Here is a 21,823-nt window from a genome sequence, read left to right as displayed (position 1 = left end):
ACTTACCAGAAGACACGTTTAAATCTTGGGTCATCATGCCGAACTCGTTGGACACCGTACAGGTGACGGTCATGTCCGCAGAGGGCGTGACCGTGATCTTGTGTGTGATCTTGCCATTGGGGTGGGAAGTCTCGTTCAGCTGATAAAAAAAAAAATAAAACATACAAAAAGGAGGGAGAGAGGAGGAATTTAGACAGGAAGCCACTGGGGGGTGATGTTGGACAAATCAGGGATTCAGCCGTTCCACGCCTGAGGGATGTAGACTTGTAGGTCTCTTGAGAAAAACCCCAGACACAAAGACAAACCACCAACACCCCGTTTCCCCCAAATCCTCAACAAACAAAAAAAGGAGTTCTGCTGAATCTCCCAACGAGCTCCGACTTTATTATTATCGTTTTATTCTAAAAGATGCGTCAACTTTAATGGAAATAATGCGTCCCGTAAGTGACGGCACGTGGTAAACGACTGCACACAGCTTCAGGATGGGGATGATTGTTGTTGTGGGAAGAGACTGAAAAGATTCCCGCTCACAGCCGGAGGTTCACATGGAATTCACACCGCTCTCCCGTCAGCGGGAACGCAGGTGGACCGCAGGAACAAAGGAGAGGAAAACAAAAAATGTGTTTATAGAAATCTGCTGCAGAAACACCAACTGTAGGCCTAAGGGAAAATAAGGTTTAAAAGGAATATATATATATATTTCCTTTTTCTCTTTTGAAGCACTGAGAATAACCCGCCTAGAAATGTTTGGATCAGATGCGCTCAGACGTGTTTCAACTCGTGGAGACAACATACTGAGTCTTCCAGGGTTTATTCACTCTGCAGTGCACAAAAGGCAGTAAAACAATACTAGAGCAGCTCAAATACAGCATGGAGTAGCCACTAGTTCACTAACAATGCAGTTACTGGTCTTTATTTAGCTCTGTGTGCTTACCGGGAGGTGTTTACCACTGAAGCAGTGGTCAGAAGATGCCACTGAGACAAACCTGTTGCCTTCTGACCTCAGGACCATGAGACCACTGTCAGAATGAATCACCATGACAACCAGTATTGATTCACCAACCGAAGTAATGAGAGTTTAACAGGAAAAGGGGAAGAAAAAGACTAAAAGGATTTTTTTTCCTTTTTTAACTCAAGGTGATGAGGGTGGAGGTTGGGGCTTTCTTTCATTCATTTAAAAAAACGTGACTAAAAACAAGATGCACATAATAATGGAAAATGAGATCCAGTGTTTTTGTTTTGTAACCTAGCCAGAAATGTAAGCAAATGACAGTTCTGTTATTGTTTTGAATAAAAAAGGGAAAATTAATTTTATTCTGACAGCAAAGAGGATGGACAGGAAATGATTTCACAACAAATCCAGCTTTACTGCCTATAAATTCATCCACATCCAACAAGTAGACCAAAGACTCACCTTCCCTAAAACAAAAACTCTTTGATTCACGTGAACAAATTTGGTTTCATAAACGTCAATTTTTGCTGAAAAGCATCAAGTTTGCAAGTATGAGACGAACGTATTTTAAAATCACGTCAACACGAACCAAATTTAAGACTTCACTAAATCGATTTAAGACTTTTTAAAGACTTTTAGGGGTCTTAATTTTCCTTTCATCAAATTCAAGACTTTTTGCAGATACCCTTTTAATGTCATTAATGTTACAGTGGATGCTTTTTGGCACTGATCAGAGACATCCCTCACTGCCGAAGCAGTCGCGATATGCTGACGTCTGTGTAAAGTCCTGAAATGGCTGAATTTGCATGGAGACACCACAGCTGAGGGGGGCCACCATATCACCCGGTCAAGCTCAACCTCCCAGAATTGACCCTGACGTTCCGACAATGGAAGCACGCCTTATAAACAATGAGAAATGTTATTGATCTGGAGAGCTTCCAGTTGGCTACTTCCTCAGCAGCGCCCACACCACAACTCTTAAAACCTCTTTTTAATCCTTCATAATAAGAGTCTCAACCATGTGTCTCAAAACATCTGAGGCTTATAAAATTGTACATTTTCAATGTTCCATCTTGATCAGTAGCAAATGTATGTTATTCATGTTAAATATATGTTAATGATAGATGGAGCAACTCAACGAAAGATGCTAATCATCATCACCTGATTACGCACGTCTTCCACGCCGAATGCGTGAACGTTTGGAGCATTAAAGCAACAATAACTTGCCTAAAAGGATGATGAACCCGTCGCTCTGTTGTCGCAAACAGCTGCTCGGCTTCCTGTGGCACTAAGTCCCACCTGCTGTCACACAGTAATCACAGGTGCAATCAGTCACGTCGTTGGACTGTAACTTCAAACTGTGCTTTGGCGTTGCACATCAAGCGCTCGAGCAAAATAAGCCTTCTGCTGCCACTGACATTTCCCATTTAGCGCCACATCAGACTGGATTTTGCAAATGGCGACTATCTGTTTAGAGAGCCAAACAATGGCGTGTGTTACAGAATCCTGTGAAGCCTGCAGGATATCGGTCTGATTGAGTTTCATCCTTTAAAAAGGTGGACAAGCACCAAAGAAGGATTAAGGTTGGTTTATGCTTGATGCGTCCGCGAGGTCCGGGCGGCTCCGCGCGGAAAAGTTGCGTAATTTTGCGTCATTTTAACAACCACGCCCCTCCACCGCGCCTCCGCACGGCCTAGAATTTCCGCAACGCGCACCTCGGAAAATTTCTAACCACGCGGACGGACGGACGGACGCGGAAAAACATGGCGGACCGGCAAGAACTAGTATGGCAGAGGTTCGTAAATACAGACATTTGTATGATTCAGCTCTCAGAGATCACCGTGATCAACATGTTGTAAATAATTCTTGGAGAGAAATAGCTCGCACTGTCGGAAAAGACGAGAACGCTGTTAAAAATGCTGAAATGTCATGTTGTAAACAGTAATTTCTACTTCTATTATGGTGTAGTGATGGATGCATGCCTTAGAGCTCCATGCTGCCCCCTACAGTTTGGGAGAATATTGGCTCACCGCAGAGACGAGCCGCACGAACCATAAACGCTGCGAGTTGTGAAGCGTGTTCCATCCGCGAGCCGCATCACCAAGCGGAAATTGAATGCGTCAAGCATGAACCAAGCTTTACTAAAATTAAAGTTATACTTCCTTTCAATGTGAATTAAAGTTGGTCAAAATGTGAATCACTTTTAGGCAAAGAGGGAAGCACGCACGCGCGCGCACACACACACACACACACACACACACACACACACACACACACACACACACAAATCTTTAGCATTATGAATAAATATATGTGCACTTCTGTAGACTGATGGATCTGACCCTCGGGACATTGCAGTAATGATGCAGGAGTGAATTTGGTGCAACCCTGATAAAGGTGTGTGTGTGCATACCACGGTGCCATTGATGCTCCAGGAAACAACTGGCTTCGGGGAACCTTCAGCTTCACAAATTAAGACTATCTGCTGGCCTTTTGCGTCCATCTTCTTCAGGTATTTGATAACCGGAGCACCTGAAACAGCACGCAACCATTCAGACACGGCACACTCAGAAAGTGATTCGTCACAGTCGAATTTCATTCACGCTCGTAGAAATAATGACTGAAAACTCGGCATTCTGAAGTGTTTCTGTTTAAAAATGATGAATAATTACTATCTAACCCTTTTTAGAAAGCTTTGTGAACAGCATCTGCTTGGAAAAATAGATTACAATCTACAGGACTGATGAGCTAACGGCTAGTCTGAGTTGAGAATGTGGCTTTCCCTTCCTTATCCCACAAAGTTATGGTACTTTAGCCAGTTCTACTTTCAAGCAGTTAAAATAAATTATAATTCAAGTACTTTTAAGGATTTTCTACCCAATTTTCCACTCAGGGACCAGTATAGTTGCTGTGTGAGTGAACACATGTAGGTCAAAGTTCAACCAAACTGGCAAAACTGACCCCCTTTACTGCTTTTGGTGTAAATAAGACCCACTGGACAATTATTTACATGCAATTCTCTGGTTATTTACAAAAGTAAACAGCTTCAGTAGTCAAATGCAGCCCTTGTACTGCGTCTACGGCTCAGGTCGAGCAGGGATAAAAAAAAAAACTTCACAAATAATCATGCAATTCAAAGTTGTAACAACGTAAACGTTTATAAAACAACAATAGCATGACTCTGGAACTGGAGCTGTTTTACCCTCTGGAGGCAGGCGTTGCAGATTTGCAATGTTAAAACCTACCTACCTGGTTACTCCACATACATATGTCATGAGCATTTTTTTGACTCAGAAGTACCCCTGAAGGACTTAGTTGTTCGTCCTTTTATCAAAACTTATTTTGAGCCTGAGAGGGTTAAGACGGCAGCAATGCACTCGAGCTCAGACTAGCTGTTAGCTCAACTCTCCAAGCAGAGGCTGGTCTGGTTGAGTTTTACAGAGAAACATGCTACAAAGAGCAGGAACATTCGCTTCCAAGCTCTTAGATGGTAGAAGAGACACTTCCCCTTTCATTTCTGTTGTTTGTATAATCTGGACCAAAAACCTTGATGGTTGATGAGTTTATCAGCTCATCTGTTCCGATGATAAGACTCAAAACAAGCTGTTGACTTTATTCGGATTTTCCTGTAAAAACTACAAGCTTTTTTTTTTTTTTTTACAAATACACAACTCATTTAATTTGTGAGCTTTAAAATTCTTTTGAAGTCTTTTTTTGTGCCATCTCAAGTCTTAAGTAGAGCAAACTAGCTTCTGCCCAGAGCGTTGTATTTGCTATTAACACATGAGAGAAGTATAAATCGTCTCATTCAACTCCGAGCAACAAGACGTCTCCTTTAGACCCCTCACCTTGGACAACCAGGTGAAAAGATGCTTTCCGCCTGAGGGTCTTCAGCGTCACCTCACACTCATAAACACCAGAGTCAGAGTACGTCAGATTAGCAAACTTGGGCTCTTTGTGCAGTTTAACGCCTTCCTGCGTCAAATAAAAAGAATGTAAGCATTTATAACAACAAGCGGAAACATTTCTCCATTGATTCGAGCCGTGCTCTGTGGAAGATTGCTTTTACCTTTGTCCAGGAGACCGCTGGTTTCTCTGAAGAATCAATCTGAAGAGTTATATTCAAGGCCTTGCCAGCGTGCTTGACGATCTTCCCAGATGGGCTTAAATTGATGTCTAGGTCTAAGAAGAGGAGAGGATGCTGAAAGGGTGTTTCAGGGCTGGGGGGTTTGACGGGGGTTGAAACATTTCTGTTGTTAACCACACAACTTTGCACTTGGCTCACAGCCCTGCAGACACAGCTTATTAGGAGGAGAGAGGCTGACACACAACACTTTTCCCCACAAATCAGAGGAAAGTCTGGCAGAGAGAGATATTAGGAATTCCTCCCGTCTAACTGACACTTCTCGCTCTCTCATTGTGCTAAATAGGTCTGCAGGCATTCTGGGAAATTATGCTGAATATACTGAAGGTGTGAGGTTAAACTGCAGTCATTTGTTAAAAAAGAAATCATTTTTGGGAATCCTTACAGTTGACGGTGATGTTCCTGGATGATTCCATTAAGGGGTTATCAATTAGTGAGCATTTGTAGAGACCAGTGGTGTTACGTGAGACGTGGGTGAGGGTGTGTTTGTTTGCATTTTCCGCTTTCACCACTTCTCCCTGCCAAAGACGAGCAGTCATTAAAGACAAAGTTGGTTTTTCTGAGTGTTTAAAGAGCATTTCTTGTGTTTACCTTGATGTAAAAGTTGAAGCTGGTGGGAGCTGGGTTTCCGTCTGCCTCACAAGTCAGAGTCACGTTGTCTCCTTCTGCAGGACTCTCAGGGCTGACCCTAAGTGTGATGTGCTCTGTGGAGTCTGTGCAGGAAAAACAGAGGGTGGAAAGTCAGAGAGGAGGTGTGTGTGAGTCGTCTCCCATCTCAAAGAGCTCAAACTTTGTCCTCTACAGGTTCTGACCAAACTTTAGACTCAGCCGAGGAGGAGGCTGAATTACTGTCACGATCGGAGGCACTCGAGCAATCAGTCCATTCAATGCTCCGTGTTTCTGCTCTGAGGCAAAATAACTTCTTTCAGGAAACTTCACCCCCAACCGAGCAGGGCCACTTCAATTTTTAGACCCACTGTTTTTAATTCACACCATAAAACGTGTCATCAATGTTGTTTTTTTGGCTGGAACCAAGAGAGTTTGAGTAAAAGATAAAAACAGGGAAAAATAAACAATCAAACGCCTCTCCTGGGAACAGTTGCAGAGTGTTTGCGTTATTCTTCTCATGGGTCAGCTATGATGTGATGTGATGCTGAAACAGCTCAGCATCAGCCCAAAAGTCCATCAGCTGTAATCTTATAGCCGTGCCTGTCAGAAGGAACGCCCAATTTTCTGGGCCTGTGGTGCAGCCAGTAAACATCTGGACGTTCTCTCCACTGGTTTGTGTGCAAATGAAGGGATTTTTGATTACTTGGAAATTCTTAAATAGTAAAAGTTAAAATAACTAATACAATTATTATTGTACTTTTTTTTTACCACTGTAATAAAGGGCAAAGTAAGAAAATGTGAAAACTATCTTTTTGTATTCATAAATATTTTAATTTCTCAACCATTTAAAATATTTTGGATTTACCTGATAATAATAATGATTATTATTATTATCAGTATCTAATCCTCTGTAGATGGCTCTGTGAACAGATTAAATGTGTCTAAAACAGGTTTTAAACACAGACTTTACGTCCTTCAAAACCAAACAAAATTATTATGAAATGTATTTCCTGCTATTTCCTAAAAATTAAAAAAGAAAACTTCTGCAATAAAAAGTCAAGAGTTTTCAAGAATAACTAAAAAATAATCTGGTAAAGGAACCAAAAGTCATAATAAACTGTTAATGGCATCTTTCAATGCTCTTATTTTGAAAAGCTGCACCACAGAGTTTCTGGTGCATAATTGGAGGAGGAAGAGAAAACGAAGGACGAGGACTGATAAGCATCTTGGTTTTTGCTGCGCCCTAGCCATTAGCACTTCAGTAATAAATTATAAACTCTATTTCCCAGAACAGAGGTTGTTCAGGTTCTGGGTCAAGCTAAAAATAATGTATTACTTTTACAATAAAAACAAGACTGACCAAAATATGTTTTTAACCTACAGAAACCAGAATAAAATGATATATTCTGATATATTTTACCAAAGGGTGACCTGATCCAACATAAACTCAACATGTGCAGCGGGCAAGCTGCCATGCTGAGGTCCTTGTTTCCAGTAAGTGAAAGAAGATTTAGGAAATGGTAAACATTACAGTCCGTGGGAGGCTACCAGATCCCGGAAGCTCGTAGCAGCAGTCGACATCTGGTGAGTCAGACTGCCCTGGAGGGCGAGTAGCTCCACAGCGGCTAGTTACCACCGCTGAGTCCCCAGAACTGGGACTTGTGTGGCTGTTGGTGCCTGTTTCTATTTTAAACAAAGACGAGACTTTAAAACAGCACGCTCTTCCTTCAGACACCATGAAACACTTCCTGTCTGCCACAAAATTTAACGCTAAAGTTGGCAGAAAATCAAGAGAGAAAGGTGAGAAAAATAAACAGCTCAACCTTTTGTAGCACCCCCACACCCGAACCGCATTACCGAGGCACTACGTTACTGTAATGGGACAAAAAAGAAGGTGACAAATCTACTTTGCTGCATCACCAAAGCTCTGTTTTGACTTTAAAATGTGTAAAAATGTAGCAGATGTTGAACGGTTTGATGTTTTCAAGTCTGAGCAAGCCTTCTGTTGTTGCTTCTTTTAGTTGATTCAGCGAGAAAACAACTGATATGTTTGCAAAAAGGGCTCCAACTGCTGTGCAGCTCTGTTAAAGTGTTGCTGCAAACCCGGATCCTAATCTTTATCAAATTCTAACATTTTCTTTCATTAAATTGTCTATCTTTAATTATAACGGACTGAAGAGGCTTTCTGAGTCTTCTATCCTCTGTGTGTGTTGACTAATATTTGTACTTTATGATTCTGAGATGCAGCGTCACAACATGCGCTCCATTTCATCCAACAGTACCACAAAGTGAATTTGGTGACTTACAGGTGATGGTGAAATTGACAGGAGAAGACACAAGCTTTTCGCCCAGAGGATGCTGAGTGCTGCAGGTGAACTGAGCGCCCGCGTCAGACTTTAGTGCAGAATACTCCAGCGTGGACACCGTGGTGGACAGGCCAGTATCGGGGTCCACCAACACAGAGCTTTTGATGGAAATCCCTGGACACAAAACACTGCACTGAGCTTAACTCTGACAGCTGCAGAGATACTTCTTCACACCTGCTGTTGCTAAGATGTGTGAAATGTTTCTAAAAATCAAAGTCCGCTGTCCTTCACGAATATGATGTAGGGGAAGAATGCACACCTTTCCCATCAGCCAGAGGTTCATTGTTCCTCAACCATGTGATGTTAGCAGCTGGATTAGCATCTCGTGCAACACAGTCTCCCAGCTGTGGAAGGAAAAATGAATAAACTAACCTGAGAAATATAGGCATAAAACTCCACTAAAAAAACCTACCTTACATTAATCACGTTAAATGACCAAACATGCAAGCAAATGTGATTTTTTTAACGGCCTCCACAGCATTTGGGAAGCAAAGAGTTTTCCACGCAGCAGACCATGAAATGCCTGAAGCATTTCTAAATCCCGTCCAATCCTCTGAGTATTCTAATTGCTGTGCTGGGGTTCTCTGCTCTTTACTAATTTATGAGAATCACTTCAAAGAACTCATTACTGTAGTAACATTCATGGTCTCCGTTATAGGTCTCAGGAAACCTTAGCACAAGTCGGGGATTTCCCTCTGCGAGTTCCTGCTTAAAATAATGTATGTATAAGCAGTATTTATTATAAAATAATAAAAAAAAAACTCCACCTTCTTTAGTTTGCCAATCTCCAGCGCTTCTGCTATGTCAGATATCCCCACGCCTGCAGGCGACTCTGCAAAATATAAAAAATGCATTAATGAAAAGGGTGTTCATGAAGGCAAGGCGGATGCTCCTGTCAGTCACGGTAGCACCTCCAGGAGACCATTTTATGCCTTTCCAGTTTTCTGCTTCACTGTAGTGTTAAAGATTTTTTTTTTTGTGCAAAGCGAAGCATGCGAAGCTCCAAATCCACAACAAATACAACTACTCTGTCCTGCATGAATGCTCTTTGAAACATGTCGTCCAGGACGTTTACCCTCGAAAAGCATATTTGTGACCCGTTAGACCAGATAACTTCAGATCAGACCTAAGCAAGAACTGCTGGGTGGGTTTTATTTGAGACTCTCAGAAAGTCACCATTAAAACTATAACTGTTTAACTTTAGCTAAAAGGTGCATGAAGTAAGAATGACATCATGTGGTCAAATGTGGGTACTGCGACCTATGTATAAAAACAAGAGTCTGCTCTCAGCCACTCCCCGCACTCCTGTTCCATCATGGCTGTTGCCAACTACGGCTCACCGCCAGAATATTCAAGACGAGTCATAGAGATTAACTAGATGAATAGATAAATATGTTTCACTATATTGAAGTGATAAATGTAAAAAGTAGCTTGAGATATTTTTAGAGCCGACTTTCTGTTCTAATTCACCGTTAGCATTGTTAGCTCAATGTTAGCCTCTAGCCTTCTTTACCCAATATTAGAGTCAAACAAAAGGATGCCATGGCTTCTTAGGGTTACAAGAAATACATTCTGGGTTGCTCCTTTTACTGGCTAACTTTTCTGGCCACAACACTGCTGCTTTTTTGCCAACTGGTGTCAAATTACAAATGCCGGCACAGCAGAATTTGCTGGGGCAAGACCACAGGCTCAAAAATGATTGGTTCTGGAACCAGGAAGTATGGAGGGAAGGATAGATGTTAAACAATGACTATGGCCCTATCCCTTCTACTCGCATTGTGCCCTGCGGTCTTCAGCGAAGTGCACTTGGAGAAAGTGTGCTGTAAGACTTTGAGTGCGTGGTAAACAAGTGTGCAAATAATTGCCGAATTGAGACACGGAGCATTGCGTAATCGATCGCAACGCATGCCTGGACGCTGGTCGCTGTGATACTTTTTTCTCAAACCTTTATTAACAACTTTCAAACAAAAAACCAAATAGTTATTTGAAAGATATTTAAATTCATTGCTGCTTTGACTAAAACATTCAGAGGAAGGAGAGCTTCCATGTTGTGGAGCTGCCAATGCTAACGATTAGCTTCTACTTGCCGAGACACGCTCTGCTCTCTCCTGGGTGCTAAACAGCCTGCTGCAGTTGTGAGCCAAGATGGAGGAGTCCATAAATTCTAATTTACAATGTGAGGTAGGACTGACGGACTTTTCTATCTGAGTGTTTCCCTGTCTTTCTTCTTTTGGGGACTGATGCAGAAAATTGGGGTAGAAGGCGATTCATTAATAAATGAATTAATATACTTTAATAATAAATCTGCCTGTAAATTCTTCATTCTAAAATGTTCCTTACATAAATGTTTTATATGAGGAAAAAAAACCATTTTATTCCCTAGCTTCATTTTGAGTGGTGAGAAATAGGCTTTGTTTTCTTTTTTAACATCTCATTCTGCACATACAAACACATAATCTCTAATAAACTCCTGCAGCAGACCTAATCTCCTCAGCTCTTTTAGCACTAGCTCAGAGACACCTCTTTCTTTCTAATGCAGAACACTCACTGTGGATGACCACGGCTACAGGGTATTCAGTGATGTCTGAGACAGCCACCATGCAGGTGAATGTTTTCTGGTCGCTCAGTTTGGCTCCTGAAAGCAGCAGGCTGAAGTTTTTAGCCATGCTAATTCGATTCTTGTAGTCATCTGTAGAAGAGACGACTGCATCATGGCCTTTGTTGAGAACCATCAGGTCTCCAGACTGGCCCTGCCCTTTGTCCTGGAGAGAAAAGCAGAGCGGATGGGTCACTTATCTGTCACGTTTGGCCTCTAATTCCTATAAAAGCACAGAGTCTTAGGCTCTAATGCACGCTACACATGCACTCAGACTAGGCGTGGTTCAGACATGTCGAATGGCTGTCAGATTGATGCCACCATTGTGAATTCATTGACCTCCACTGTGACTTACATATTTCCATTTAACTAACAGGATGTCTTCCGTTTTAACGGCTCCATTATTGCAGGGAATCTCCAGCGTTTGTCCATACAGGCCGGTAACTCTGTCAAGACCTGCAACTGTGGAAAAAGAGAGAAAAAACATCAACGTGTTTTTCTGTTAGGAAAAATAATAATCATGCTGCAACGTAAACAATCTCTGGCAGGAGGATGAAATCTGTTATTATGGGTTATCTTTTCTCCATATATTTTCCCCCTTGTTAGGATAAAGATGTTGGTCTTGTGTTTTTTAAGAGTCAAGATTTCTGATGCAAGACAGAGAGGTCCTGTTATTCTGTATGAGTAAAAAAAGGCAAGAAGCCAAGCATATATGAAAGGTAAGGAGGCAGAGATGCAAACGTCATCAAGATCAATAAACTTGATGAGAAACATTAGATGAGAAAGTCAGCAGAGGAGGAGAGGTCAGAAGGAAACCAACCCATACAGAACAAACGTCAGCAGTATAGAAAGGAAAATATGAAGACTCAAGTAGGGCTGCAACAACGAATCGATAAATTCGATGAAAATCGATTACTAAAAGCGTTGGCAACGAATTGCGTCATCGATTCGTTGTGTTGCGCAACTCTTCCAAAAGCCCCCTCCCCTCCCGCCCGCCGTTGCGCGCAGACCGGTGGAGAGCCGGCAGGTGTTTGTAAGAGGAACATGGCAGAAGCAGCGGGACTCCAAAAAAGTAAAAACTTCTAAAGTTTGCGAGCATTTTCAGTTAAATCAGGCGAAGACATTCAACGTTTGTAGGTCAGACAGCATGGCGCGGGGATACTACGGTGATGATGCAGCGTCTTAAACGCAAGCATGTCAGAATCATCAGCGAGGAGGGAGAGAGCTCTGTGTCCGGGTAAGTTAAAAACTTTTCAAAAGTGATTCACCCAAGCCCCGGATTATTACACAGGCTAGACATGCCCTAAGCTCGTATAAAAAAGTCCATAAAATTGTAAGCGCGACGCTATTAGATAGGCGGTTGGGGGGGGGACTCGCGCCGCTGCGAACCGGTTCCGCCGTCACATTCCCGCAGAAACTGGTTGATCACACCGGGGCCAGACTACTAACATGTGGCTTTACAACCACAATGTCCTCAGAAGCGAAAATGCTTTTAAAAGGGAGGGAGGAGTCCTAACTGTTGCTGCAGGCGTGTTGTGTGAGAGTGCAGTTATATACTGGTTAATATATTTTTGGGTTCAGTTGCTTTCATGTGGCCTAATGTGAGTCTATTTGGGATCATTGGAATGATCAGCAGGATTTCTTGATGTGACTTTATGGCAGTTGCCCAGGGCATCATCACAAGGAGGGTGGCATTCAATTCATTTACTTTTGTTTTAGTTGGTATTTTTCAGTCATTTTTGGAAATACGGTAGTGATTAATTTTAATTAATTCACAGCCTATGTTTAATTACATTTAAAAATTAGTTGTTTGACATCCCCAGTTATAATAAATGTCTACGGATGAGATCAAACAAAACAGATGAGAATTGCCCTTAAAGAGCAAGTCACCCCCAAATAAACTTTTTTTTGCTGATAAACTAAATAAACGAGTGTCTAATCGTGCTGCAGACACGTGTCGTCAATAATTTGGCACTTCAGTGCATCTTAGTTCAAATTTAAATATTCTGCCTAAAACTGGCAGTGTTGTGCCGTTGTCAGGTAAAAACTCTGCACTGTATTTGAATTTAAATCTGCCACCGCTATTGGCTAAGAAGTATGATATGATGTAAACTGGTACATTATGATGTCACAATGCTGTCGTGAGCCTGAGTGTGTGTGTATTTGTTAGCGGCTCCGCCCTCTCGGTCTGCCAGGCAACAGCATGTGTTGCATTTTTCAAACATAAAGCAGGAGTGGAGTTAGACTCTGGTAGGGGTTGACTTGCTCTTTAAGCTGTTTAACTTGGACCAAGCATTTTAGGTCACAGATAGGTGTAGCTTAGGGTCTCTGTCTATACACCTTATAAGACAATTTAGGTGATGGCATGTTGTTTTTCTGCTATTGAACTGTTTTCTAATAATGTTGTGTTTAATAAAGTGAAGGAAGGAGAAAAATAACGTTTCCCTAGCAGTTTTTAAAAATGTCCCTATGTAATCCGATTAATCGATTAATCGTGTCGAGACCCCATCCGATTAATCGATTATCCAAATAATCGTTTGTTGCAGCCCTAGACTCAAGTTGTGCAATTGTAGGAATGTAAGAAAAGATTGATACTGAAACATTTCGATATCTTGAGTTGTTATATTATTGAATTGATTTTTAAAAGCTGGACACGTTGGAGAGGTTACATCTCCAATTTGGTCTGGGAACATCTTGGGGTCCTGCCGGAGGAGTTGGTGGAGGTGGCCGGGGAGAGGACGGTCTGGAGCTCCCTAGTTGGGATGCTGCCCCCGCGACCCGGACCCGGATAAGCGGAGGAAGACGACGACAACCACGATTTTTAAAAGCAGTGTATTGATTTTTTATTAAGGATTTACATCTAAAATTTTACTGTATTTTCTTTTGTGTGTCGTCGTCGTCGAAGCTAGGAGGTCACATCATCTGCAAAAAGCAGAGACGAGATTCTCCTGCCACCAAACTCGACACACTCCACACCAAGGCTGCACTTAGAAATTCTGTCCATAAAGGTAATGAACAGAACCGATGACAAAGGGCAGCCCTGGCGGAGTCCAACCCTCACCGGGAACAGGTCCGACTTACTACCGGCTATGCGGACCAAACTCACGCTCCTCTGGTAAAGGGACTGAATGGCCCTTAACAGAAAGCCACCCACCCCATACTCCTGGAGCGTCGCCCACAGGGTGCCCCTGGGGACACGGTCATAAGCCTTCTCCAAATCCACAAAACACATGTGGATTGGTTGGGCAAACTCCCATGCCCCCTTCATCACCCTTGCAAGGGTATAGAGCTGGTCCACAGTTCCACGGCCAGGACGAAAACCACATTGCTCCTCCTCAATCTGAGATTCAACTATCGATTGGACCCTCCTCTCCAGTACCTTGGAGTAGACCTTTCCAGGGAGGCTGAGGAGTGTGATCCCCCTATAGTTGGAACACACCCTCAGGTCACCCTTCTTATAGATGGGGACCACCACCCCGGTCTGCCACTCCACAGGAACTGCCCCCGATGACCACGCAATGTTGCAGAGACGTATCAACCATGACAGCCCTACAACATCCATAATCTTGAGATACCCAGAATGAATCTCATCCGCCCCCGGGGCTCCACCGCTGTGTAGTTGTTTGGCTACCTCAGCAACTTCTGTCCCCGAGATTGGACAGTCCATCCCCAGGTCTCCCGGCTCTGGTTCCTCCTCGGAATGCGCATAGGTGGGATTGAGGAGCTCCTCAAAGTATTCCTTCCACCGTCCCACTATAGCCTCAGTTGACATCAGCAGCTCCCCATCCCCACTGTAAACGGTGTGAGCGAGTTGCTGCCTTCGTCTCCTGAGGCGCCGGACAGTTTGCCAGAACCTCTTTGGAGCCAATCGACAGTCTTTCTCCATGGCCTCACCAAACTCCTCCCACGCCCGAGATTTTGCCTCGGCAACTGCCACTGCTGCACCCCGCTTGACTATCCGGCACCTGTCTGCTGCCTCAGGAGACCCACAGACCAGCCATGCCCTGTAGGCCTCCTTCTTCAGCCTGACGGCTTCCCGAACCTCTGGTGTCCACCAGCGGGTACGGGGGTTGCCACCACGACTGGCACTGGCCACCTTAAGACCACAGCTAGCAACAGCCGCCTCAACAATCGCAGAATGGAACAAGGCCCACTCGGAGCCAATGTCCCCCACTGCTCTCGGGACGCGGTCAAAGCTCTGCCGGAGGTGGGAGTTGAAGACCGTCTTAACAGGTTCTTCTGCCAGGCGTTCCCAGCAGACCCTCACTATGCATTTGGGTCTGCCAGGTCTACGCGGCATCTTCCCCTGCCTTCTGATCCAACTCACCACCAGGGGGTGATCAGTTGACAGTTCCGCTCCTCTCTTCACTCTGGTGTGCAAAACATACGGCCGCAGGTCAGATGATATGACTACAAAGTCTATCATCGACCTGCGACCTAGGCTGCCCTGGTACCAAGTGTACCGATGGGCATCCTTATGTTCGAACATGGTGTTCGTTATGGCCAAACTGCGGCTTGCACAGAAGTTGTGTGGTGCAATTAAAACTCTGGCCACTAGGTGGCAGTAGCTTTTACCACCTTCATTCTGAGGGAAAAACAAGATCCTGTGATAACTCCGAATTTGTCTTGGAACCGCCTGGCCTGATTTTCCCCAATTAAATTCAGTCTTGCAAATTGCGTCTGGCTTTTAGTATCACGATATGTTGTATTGTCTCCCCTGTGTTGTGATATAGATATAAGTATACATATATATATATATATATATATATATATATATATATATATATATATATATATATATCGTGTTGCCAAATTAATGCCAACAAACACCCTAAGCAGTTGCCTATTCTGCAAATAAATTAACAACTTTTGAATTAAGCACCAAACACGAAGCAGTATAAAGGAAGTTAACCTTTTAAAGATGAAATTTGAAATGATAATTATTATGAAATATATATAATAATCTGTTTGATAAGGATGTAAGAAAATATCGATATGACAATATATTGTGATATTTTTTCCAGCAATATTATATCGATATTCAAAAGCTGTGCATAGAAAATATCGATATGGCAATAAAGCGTAATATTTTTTCCTGTGATATTATATCAACATTCAAAAGCTGTGTATCAAATTTTTGGAAGAATTTACATGCAAACATTTGTGTATGTTCTTTTTTTTGGTGCAATTCAAACGCCGACCACTAGATGGCAGCAGTGTGCAATGGGTTTTGATTCCAGCACTGAAATGTAAATCCCTCTGTTATGGTTCAGATACCTCATGTTAAACATGTTAAGTATCAGTTTGTACAGTTTATTGAATTTTCCTACAATAAATTCAGTCTAAAAATATCGCTAACGTCTGACTGAATGTATCGCAATATGCACATTATATCGTTTCCCTTGTATCGTGATACATATTGTATTGCCACAATTTCACCAATACACATCCCTACTGTTTGATCTTCTTTTGTAATTAATTACTAATATAACGATAGTAAAAAATAAAATTGGCGCCTCCACCAGAGAGCTGTCCATATGTATAGGGCATTATATGGCTGGTTTGTGGTGAAGGTACTACTCTTGATACTCTACCTGGATGCTTTAGGGCCAAAAATGATTGTGAAGGATTTGTAAACAAGTTATGTCAAGACAGTACTAAACCAAATAGCCTCATGTTTTATCAGTTCTGTTAACAACAACAGGAAGTATAGAACAAGCTATTAATAAGATTGCGAAAAACTCCAGAGCCGGAGAAGATGTTAGCATTAGCTGTAATGTAGCGGACTGGTGAGTTCTAAGTTTCACCCTCATCCTATGGACTTTATTTTCTTGGGTTGTATAAAGGTGTTTTAAATACATCAGAGGTGTGTGAGAAGCCTTCCTTAACAATGGAAAAACCTGTTGTTTTTCTCTACTCATTAGTATTAACATGTGCAGGTTAATCCTACTTTCTGAGATCTGTCATTTGCAAGTCAGAGCAAATAATCACAGCTTTTAACGTCTGAGTGCTACAGTTTTTATGGTGTAATTTACCATGCAGTTAAAATAAAGTAAATAATGTATGAATCTAACAAAAGTCAATCTCTTCTCTCCCAAATTATATTTTGGACATACCTGCTATTTATGCTGAAGTGAAGCCCTATAGAAGACTGATGGTGCTGTTTCTGGTGTATTTTGACGTTTTCAGTGGTGCAAAATTAGGAATATGGATAATATTATTTGTACAAATTACCTGGACTCAGAAACCTGGAGCACATAATTTGCATTTCCTGTTGGAATGTGTTGAGGAAGACATTATCTATGCAGCTCTGATTTCTTTCCTGAACATGCATTCTCCTTGGTTTCAGCTCTTTAATACAAAAAAGATGGTACTGAGAGGATATGGAAATAATTTGGAGTCAGTCTTACAGGACATGTCTTATCCTTGGACTAAAAATGCTTTATTTACCTTCCTTTCTTCGAAATTTCAATCTCCTTTTGTTTCGCATTCAGATAATTTTTACAGTTTCTCTTTCAGACTGATTTCTATTCCAAAAAGAAAAAAAAAATTCCCATGAATATAAAGTGTGTGAGTGAGGGATGAGAGGAGGGTGCCAGGAGAACTGTCTCAACAGGCTGCGATGAGGAGTTGGAGCCAGAGGGCTGCAGGGAAGAGGAGGCTGCCACGTCCCGCCTGAAAATGAGGTGTTGCTCACTTTCCTGGCATTCCGATTTACATTTTAGACCTCTCTGAGTTCAGGCTTAGGTAAATGCGCGAGTGGGCGTGTGCGAGCATACATCTGACAGCTAAAGCAGCTCACCACAAGTTGGGTGCGGGAGAATTAAGCAGTGGCCAGCCGTTCCCCTATCTGCTGAGTCTGTGACGAGGCATGCGTGTGTGTTTGCAGGAATTAGATAAAGATTATTCTGTTCACACGGAAAACAAAACACTGCTACACAGTCGAAAAGTTCTGCAATGGCCTTTTACTCGCTACTCGCCAGCGAGCTGCAGAGTTTGGAGTGAATTCACGTTCTGCGTGCGTGATCCTCATTTGAATGAAAGTAAATACTTTCCCCGTGGCTACTATTGTCCACATTAGGACGGAGTAACAAATGGGACCCTGAGGGACGGTTTACACAATTAAATGTGATGTTAGGCTGATGTGGCGGCTGCAGAAACACACGACAGCTTGCATTCGACTCTCAGACTTGTTACAGCCAAAGTTCTCAAGTGTCAGAAACAAATCAGAGCATTAAACAACATCATGAAGTTGTTGTGATGTGTTTCTTAGCTAAAGATCTAACTCAGCCAAGCAGACTGCCTCAAGTAAGTAACTCTGCTATTATTAAACTCACTTGTCTGTCATCATTACGAGCTGTCAAACGTGAAGAAGGACGAGGAAAAAAGCAAGCAAATTTATTTTAAACTGGCTTTTTGAAGCCGTTTCTGCCTTTTCTGCGACTGCTATGGCGCCACTGCCCTGTGGCCACATGTTTCTCTTTAAAGACTAGTTAGACATATGGGAAATGCATTCACTTTGCTTGCAGTGACTTAGATGACATGACAAGATTGATAACTCTGCCACCGTAGTTAGGAGAACTCTGAAGCTCTCTGATAAACGAGGTACGCTCGTTCAAATCACAAAAGCCCCAAGCTGTGATTGCATCCAGTCCAGTCCAGAGGCTGCTTCTTCAACAGTTTTTACATCTTGTTATGATCTAAAACTCACTTTTGCTTCCATCTGACATGTTATTCGGTTTGGAAATACTGTTTTAGTTGACAAACATCACCTTATGTTTTGAAATAAACATTAACTGAAAGTTTATTTTGCACCTGATCACAAAGTGACTGAATGTATGAAACCATGTGTGATTTTATAGAGTTATTTAAAACAGTCTCCATTTTTACAGTTAAAGGTTCCGTAAAACTTTACAGACTAGAGACACGAATGGCCTTTACCTCTACTGGAGATCACATTTCTTCACATTTTTGGCCTCTGAGGCATTTTAACATCTTTTTCTTTACAAATTACAACATTTAAGATTGTTCTGTGTTTTACGACTTTGATCTTAATTTTTTCCCCGTGATTGCTCTAGATTTTTATTAGTTATATGAAGGTTCATAAAACACATACAACATGAACCACATTTTACTTCGGTCTTGGCTGTTGTGCACGGTTTAAACTCGATTTCTCTGAACAATGGCTGTTCAAGGATCTACAATCAATAAGCAATTAATATAAACACATTAAAAAGGTCACAATGTCCATTTAATGGCATTTAAAGTACTTTTGTGCACTTTTTTGGATTAATTAATTAATTAATTTCATCTTAAACCATATTTTAAAGACTAAAGTAATAAAAAAGTCAAAATTTTTGTTGGTTTAAACTGAGCAGAGTTTTGTGCACCTAAAACGTGAGGTAACCGTATAGGCACATAAAAGAACAAGGGGGTTAGCATTGGCGTGAGGTGGAATAAATCTGTGGCGGTGACTGTAATCAGCACTGACAGCCGTGTCCACCGAGCAGGAACAACTCATGTGAGCATCAAAGCGGAGTAACCCACCCAATAAAACCGTGAGAAGCACATGCGACTACCGCAGGACTTCACCCACATAGATGCAGCCGCTGCATTCCAATGAGACTTGGCGACATTTACTGGTGACAGCATGGGACAAAACAAAACATCACCACATTTCAGCTGGCTGACAGTTTTACAGGGCTTTTTTACTTCAGCAAACACAGATAAGCTCCACCGCTTGTCAACAAGACTACAAGATTTCCCTGCACTGATTCTCCTCATTATCCGTGACGCCAGGAATCTCTTCCTCTAATTCAGTAAAGTAAAAAGATGTGAGCGTGTTGTAAAAGTCGAGGCAAGCGCTGATAAATCTCATAGTTATTAACGAAAACTTGATTAACTGTAGAGTTGGTTGAAGTTTTATGGAATCAGCTGTGATGCAGCTGCATGTTCTCTCTGTCTAAATTTGGGTGTGATGCGCCTGAAACACGGCCGGTTTGAACGCAGCATGCTGATGGAGCAATCCCACCCTCTGCTATTTTGTCTCTCTGATGGAAATCTAATGAAACGTGCAGGTTTCTGATCCAAGCAGAAATGATTGCCCGCACCGAGATGGGGAAAAAAGGCTAATGGAGACATTGTGAATACATACAGAGGGGGCTGTTAATGAGCTCTCTTTGCAAGACACGGGGACGTGTTTTGCATATGTGTCAACTTTGATGACATCCTGGTACATTTCATTTTTGGAGGTATTTAGGGTGCCAAAAATAATCTGTCAGCGTCGTGATTATGTGCTACATGTGCATGCGTTGGTGCATGGAAAATGTAATGGTCAGGGTAAAAAAAATAAAATAAAATACCTTGAATATTAGTCAGGACTTAGCAAAGATTAAGTCTGTGCACGAAGTAGAAGGAAATTCTGCTAGACCGAATATAAAACAGCAAAAAGTTTCGGGCTACACTACAAGCATGACAGTGATGGAAAAGGTTATCATTTGTTCTGCATAATATACTCCTTGCATTTAAAATTTAAATTGATTTTTTTTATATTCAAATAAAGCGAACAGCGTCTCAGAGAACTTTAAAAGAGTGCACATTAAGGAAAAGGCATTATCTCTGAAGATTACACTATTACAGAATGAGAACTAATCACACACGTTGACTTACAGACAGCGAAGCTCCTGCTGCTTCGTGAGATAAGGTAATCCCTCACAACGCACGCAGGTGAACGGGGATTTCACCATGACAAATGTTTGCATGCACGTTCACACAATGTATAGCAAAATTAAAAATCAGCTCTAATAGCTATCTATATGATGAGGGCATAATGGGATGTGCTGGGAGTTTAACACATGTTGAGTTTAGGTTTATAATGTTGTTGTCTGAATCTGTAGATTAAAAAATATTATTAGTAACTACAGGCTATACCCTGTATGTATTTCACACCATGCGTGTACTATTTGATAAAGGAATTTAATGCAGAAGCCCCCTTGTGGCTGGTTGCAGAACATGTTTTAGGCTCTGCCCCCTCCATGTAATTGTGAATGGAAATTTTTCCTTTTTTTCGGGGTGATTTCTGTTGGATCATCTAGATCTTATAGAGCTGATGTATAGTCATATACTTTTCCACAGTATGTTAAGTGGAAAATAGTGATTTGTAGAGATGACACAATTACTGTTGTACAAGCTGGGGCAGATTTGCAGTTCTTAGAAGAACCACAATTACCTGAAAACTCTTTCTCCTGAAATCTCTGATTAATTCATTTGTAAATTTCAGAGAGCTGCCGCAGCTTCAGTCACAGGCGATAACGAATGATAATGAATTGCACATGCTGTAGGCCCACACTAGTTGAGTCTATCTGCCAATCGGAGGCTCCCCCTAACAGTAGGCGTGTATTTGAGCCGGTCAATCAGTCACAGTGGGCGTGTTGGCCCAGCCCTGAGCGGACCACCAGAGAATAAGGACCACAAAAAAAAAAAAAAAAAAAAAAAAAAAAAAAAAAAAAAAACCACCCGCTAGTAGATAAAAAAGTACCAGGCCACCTAGGCATGAAAACAATATATGCAATCTTAGATTGGTTGTGTTTTAGTTTAGCCTGTGCAGCACTTTGGGCAGCTCTCATGCTGTGTTTTAAATGTGCTATATAAATAAACTATGGTACGGTATAGTATGGTATGCAGGGTCCGAAATTAAATTTTTTTACTCACCGGCCAAGTTGGCCGGTAGATGATGAAAATCTACCGGCCAAACATATTTTTTACCGGCCAAAATTCTAAATGATTTAGATCTACCTAAAGCATGTAATTCTATATTATGTTGATTCCAAACAGTGACAAAATAATTAAAACATCAATTAATAAGGAAAACAACTCTTTGTCATTTTTACTATTTATTTATTTATTTTTAGAGATGTTTTTATGAACTCTTTCATTGAAATCTAGTCAGACTCCTTGTTTTCTCTGTCCATGAAGTCTGGCCTCCTGCTTCTGACACCGTCTTTGTGCCAAAGCATCACAGCCTCATTTGGGTCATAGTCCTTGATCTCTGGAGAACACAGCTGCACCATGAGAATATCTGAAAGTGTGTCAGGGCTAGGGTTGTCACGGTAACCGGTGTAGCAGTAAACCCCGGTAAAAAAGTTGACAATAAATAA

General features: G+C 41.8%; 1 protein-coding gene across 3 annotated transcripts in view; it reads right to left on the bottom strand.

Annotated features, from left to right (window-relative positions):
• Positions 1-21,823, bottom strand: part of alcamb (activated leukocyte cell adhesion molecule b) — a 65,974-nt gene that overhangs the window by 3,726 nt on the left and 40,425 nt on the right. For all 3 annotated transcript variants that reach the window (XM_015951121.3, XM_015951122.3, XM_054742526.2), the window contains exons 2-12: positions 11,023-11,129; positions 10,620-10,833; positions 8,839-8,903; positions 8,331-8,415; positions 8,012-8,185; positions 5,688-5,809; positions 5,482-5,614; positions 5,022-5,134; positions 4,801-4,927; positions 3,366-3,484; positions 7-139 (exon numbers count right to left, since the gene is read on the bottom strand). In XM_015951121.3, coding sequence (XP_015806607.1) covers positions 7-139; positions 3,366-3,484; positions 4,801-4,927; positions 5,022-5,134; positions 5,482-5,614; positions 5,688-5,809; positions 8,012-8,185; positions 8,331-8,415; positions 8,839-8,903; positions 10,620-10,833; positions 11,023-11,129 — 1,392 coding nt within the window. The remainder of the gene's footprint in view (positions 1-6; positions 140-3,365; positions 3,485-4,800; positions 4,928-5,021; positions 5,135-5,481; positions 5,615-5,687; positions 5,810-8,011; positions 8,186-8,330; positions 8,416-8,838; positions 8,904-10,619; positions 10,834-11,022; positions 11,130-21,823) is intronic.

The sequence above is a fragment of the Nothobranchius furzeri genome, chromosome 13 (assembly GCF_043380555.1).
Source record: "Nothobranchius furzeri strain GRZ-AD chromosome 13, NfurGRZ-RIMD1, whole genome shotgun sequence".
NCBI lineage: Eukaryota > Metazoa > Chordata > Actinopteri > Cyprinodontiformes > Nothobranchiidae > Nothobranchius > Nothobranchius furzeri.
This window is presented reverse-complemented; position numbering and strand designations above follow the sequence as displayed.